Source organism: Rhincodon typus, unplaced genomic scaffold, assembly GCF_021869965.1.
Source record: "Rhincodon typus isolate 14 unplaced genomic scaffold, sRhiTyp1.1 hic_rhity00004584, whole genome shotgun sequence".
Classification (NCBI taxonomy): domain Eukaryota; kingdom Metazoa; phylum Chordata; class Chondrichthyes; order Orectolobiformes; family Rhincodontidae; genus Rhincodon; species Rhincodon typus.
Window position 1 is genome coordinate 6,036 of NW_025970222.1, and position 3,932 is coordinate 9,967.

The window sequence follows — 3,932 nt, forward strand, 5'->3', positions numbered from 1 at the left end:
GACACAGGCGCGCGCGCGCACGTACGCAGACACACAGGCGCGCGCGCGCACACATATATACACACGCAGACATATACATGCACACCACATATGTGCGCACACATATATATATATACACACATGCGCGCGCACGTACACAGACACACAGGTGCACGCGCGCACATATATATACGCGCGCGCACACACATATACACGCGCACATATATATACACACGCAGCCATATACATGCACACCACATATATGTGCGCGCACATACACAGACACACAGGCGCGCGCACATATATATAGACTCACACGCACATATATATATACACACGCGCACATATATATATATACACACGCAGATGCACACGCAGACGCACAGACATATACATGCACACCACATTTATGTGCGCACACATATATATATACACACACACATGCGTGCGCACGCACGCGCACATACACAGACGCGCGCGCGCGCGCACACAGGCGCACACGCACACACACATATGTAGACACGCGCGCACGCATATATATATATACGCGCACGCACACACATATATAGACACGCACGCATATATATACACGCACGCAGGCATGCACACGCATATATATATATGTACACGCATATATATATACACACATATATATATACGTGCGCACACACATATATATATATATACACACACACACATATATATGCACATGCAGACGCACCCAGACGCAGACGCACAGACATATATACATACACACACACATGCACAGGCGGACCCACAATCACACGTGTGTATATGCGCACGCACGCGCGTACACCACATATATACACATAGACGCGCGCGCACATACACAGATGCACAGGCGTGCGCACACACAGACGCACACGCGCACGCACGTATATATACGCACGCACACACATACACACACACTGATGCAGACGCACAGACATATACATGCACACCACATATATGTGTGCGCGCACAGACATATACATGCACACCACATATATGCGCGTGCATGCACATACATGTATATACACACACATAGACACGCACGCACACACCTACATACACACACATATATATATATACACACACGCACACATATATGTATACACACACACCTGAATGTGTGCGCCCACACCTGAATGTGCGGGCGCGTGCGCGCCCACATACACATATGCACACGCACACATACATGTGTGTGAGTGTATATGTGTATATATATATATGCATGTGCGCGTATGTGTGTGGGAGTGCGCGTATGTGTGTCGGGGTGCGTATGTGTGTGAGCACGTGCGTATGTGGGGGTGCGCACACATCTATACACGCATACGCACGCACACGCGCGCGCACACATATGCACACATGCGCACGCGTGCGCACACATATACACGCGCACACATATACACGCGCACACAGACACGCACACACATACACGCGCACACCGACACATGCACACGCACATATATATACACATACACACACACATATATACACGTGCGTGCACCCACATGTACACATATATATAATATATACTCACACACATATATACACATACGCATGCACATACAAGCATACGCACATACATATACACGCACGCACGCATATATATATACACGCACACGCACATATATATGTAATATGTACACACCCGCACATATATAATATATACATGCACACGCGCATGCACACGCACGCGCACACCCATACGCATGCACATGCATACATATGAGTATATGCACACACACGTATATGTATATGCACACATATACACACACACATATATATAAAAGCACACGTATATACCCACACATATATAAATGCGCGCACATATGTATATACACGCACACACGTATATGTATACACACATATATATTCACACACCCACACACACATATATGTATACGCGCGCACGTGTATGTATGTATACGCACGCACACACATATATGTATGTATACGCACGCACACACCCCTCCGTCTTGGATTCTGCCACAATTGGCAACACCTTGATCCTGCCTAATCCATTCCAAGTTGTAAAGACCTCTATTAGACACTCAAGTAGTCGCGTTTCTGAAGGAAAAGAAGTCCCCCGCAGTCTTTCTTGATAGCTGTAATTTCTCTGATTTCTAAAAATTATATGAAAACTATCTCCCTTTTATATTATGGGGACCAATAGATTGATTATGTCCGTACTACATGTTTAGCCCAACTTTATTACATTTGAATTCTGGAACCTGTGTTGGTTCATCTAGTCTAAAGTGTTGTTTAACCGGGGACCAATTGTTCATCCTTGTTCTGAAGTTCTTCCATGGTTTTGCCTCTCTCCCGGTCTTTAATCTTCTCCAGTGCCGCAATCCCCTAACAGCATCCCAGATTTTAATGCTCAATATTGATGGTTATACTTTCATCTGTTTAGGTCACAAGATAAATGACCCCACCACTATCTCTCTTTCCTCCTTCAGAAAAGACTCCTTAAAATCGACATCCTTCATCAAACTATTGGCCAACTGTCCTCCTACCTCCTTTTATGGATGTGTATCAAACTTTCTTTAATTACACTTCTGTGAAGAGCATTGAAGTGTTCTTTTGCAATGCAGGCACTATATAAATGCAAGTTGCTGTTGCAGAATTGAAAGATATTCCAGTTTATGCCACTGTGCAAACAACTGAATGCATTTTAGGCATAGTCTTGCTTCTAAGCTTGCAGTTTATTCTGCAACAGTAAATAAATAAGTTACTGGAAATTAAGACTGCCAAAGCTGGATTTTTATTCTGTCTTTATTTGCCTAAAATAAAATTTCTATTCTTTCAAATATATTTTTCTACAAAGTGTCACTTGCAGCCTATAAGGAGACTTTAATTATTCCTACTGCAACTAGGTGGAGGAGCTTGCTTGTTAACTTGGCAACTTCTTTGTAAAAATGCTTACTTAAGTTAGAATTAGACATTGTCACTAGTAAATGAGGCTCTATCTTTGTCTTTTTGCTTCATTTTATTCCTTTTGCTAACCATTTCCAGTTGAATGAATGATTTTCCCATCTGTTTGTCAGTCTTTTCATCTTTAATATCTCAATTTTTTTTAAACAGGTAGTTGAAGATACTAAGGAAAAAAGAACAGTTATTCATCAGGCTGTGAAAAGTCTCTTTCCTGGGCTAGAGACTAAAACTGAAGAAAGGGATGGAAGGAAATTTATTGTAGCTTACCATGTGGCTGGGAAGACTGCGTTGGCAAGTAAGTTTTATACAGTGGATGATCTTCATAGATTTGACACTTTGACAAATTTCCTAAAGTTATGTTTTTTTAATAAAACTACTGAAACACAATGTTGGTGTGCTGGCAAATTCAAAATAATCTTAACTCTAAAATTAAACTTGCATTCTTAAGACAATATTCATGTTCTAATTTGAAACACTGCATTTTTAAATGAGTTAATGCATTTTGAATATATCTCATTTGTTTTAAAAATATGAAATTTTTCAGACTGAATATTCTCATTTAATCTCTATCAAAAGTTATTTTGTGACATTTTAGAAGATAAATTTCTTTATATTAGTTTCAGAATGCATTGTATTACCGATAGTCCAAAATTCTGTGGGTTTTTCATTACAGCTTCTGCATGCACCCTGCATATATTTGTTTTCCTTGCTTATGCATTTTTTTTTTATAAATTAATATCTCTCACAAATTTATGGTATTTTGCACTGCTAGATCTTCACCTGCGGTATACAATTTGTGATGGAGGCTGAACAGTAATTATGTGCATGGTTGTAGATGTTGAATCACCAGCAAACTAAAATGGAAAGTATATAACAAGTTGAACAACACCATTGGTGTTACAGATCTTGGTACTTCTGAAGGCATAGTATTTAGTGGCAAATGAATATTTAAATATTAACTCAAATTATGTTCACTAACGGCAGGTTGATACTGAATTATGTTGGTCTTTTGG

At 40.5% G+C, this 3,932-nt stretch overlaps 1 protein-coding gene across 1 annotated transcript in view; it reads left to right on the forward strand.

Moving 5' to 3' along the window:
- Positions 1–3,272, forward strand: part of LOC125481965 (pseudouridylate synthase 7 homolog) — a gene marked incomplete at its 3' end in the record, with an annotated part of 6,660 nt that extends 3,388 nt beyond the window's left edge. The window contains exon 4 of the mRNA XM_048593922.1: positions 3,070–3,272. Coding sequence (XP_048449879.1) covers positions 3,070–3,272 — 203 coding nt within the window. The remainder of the gene's footprint in view (positions 1–3,069) is intronic.
- Positions 3,273–3,932: the final 660 nt, after the last annotated feature.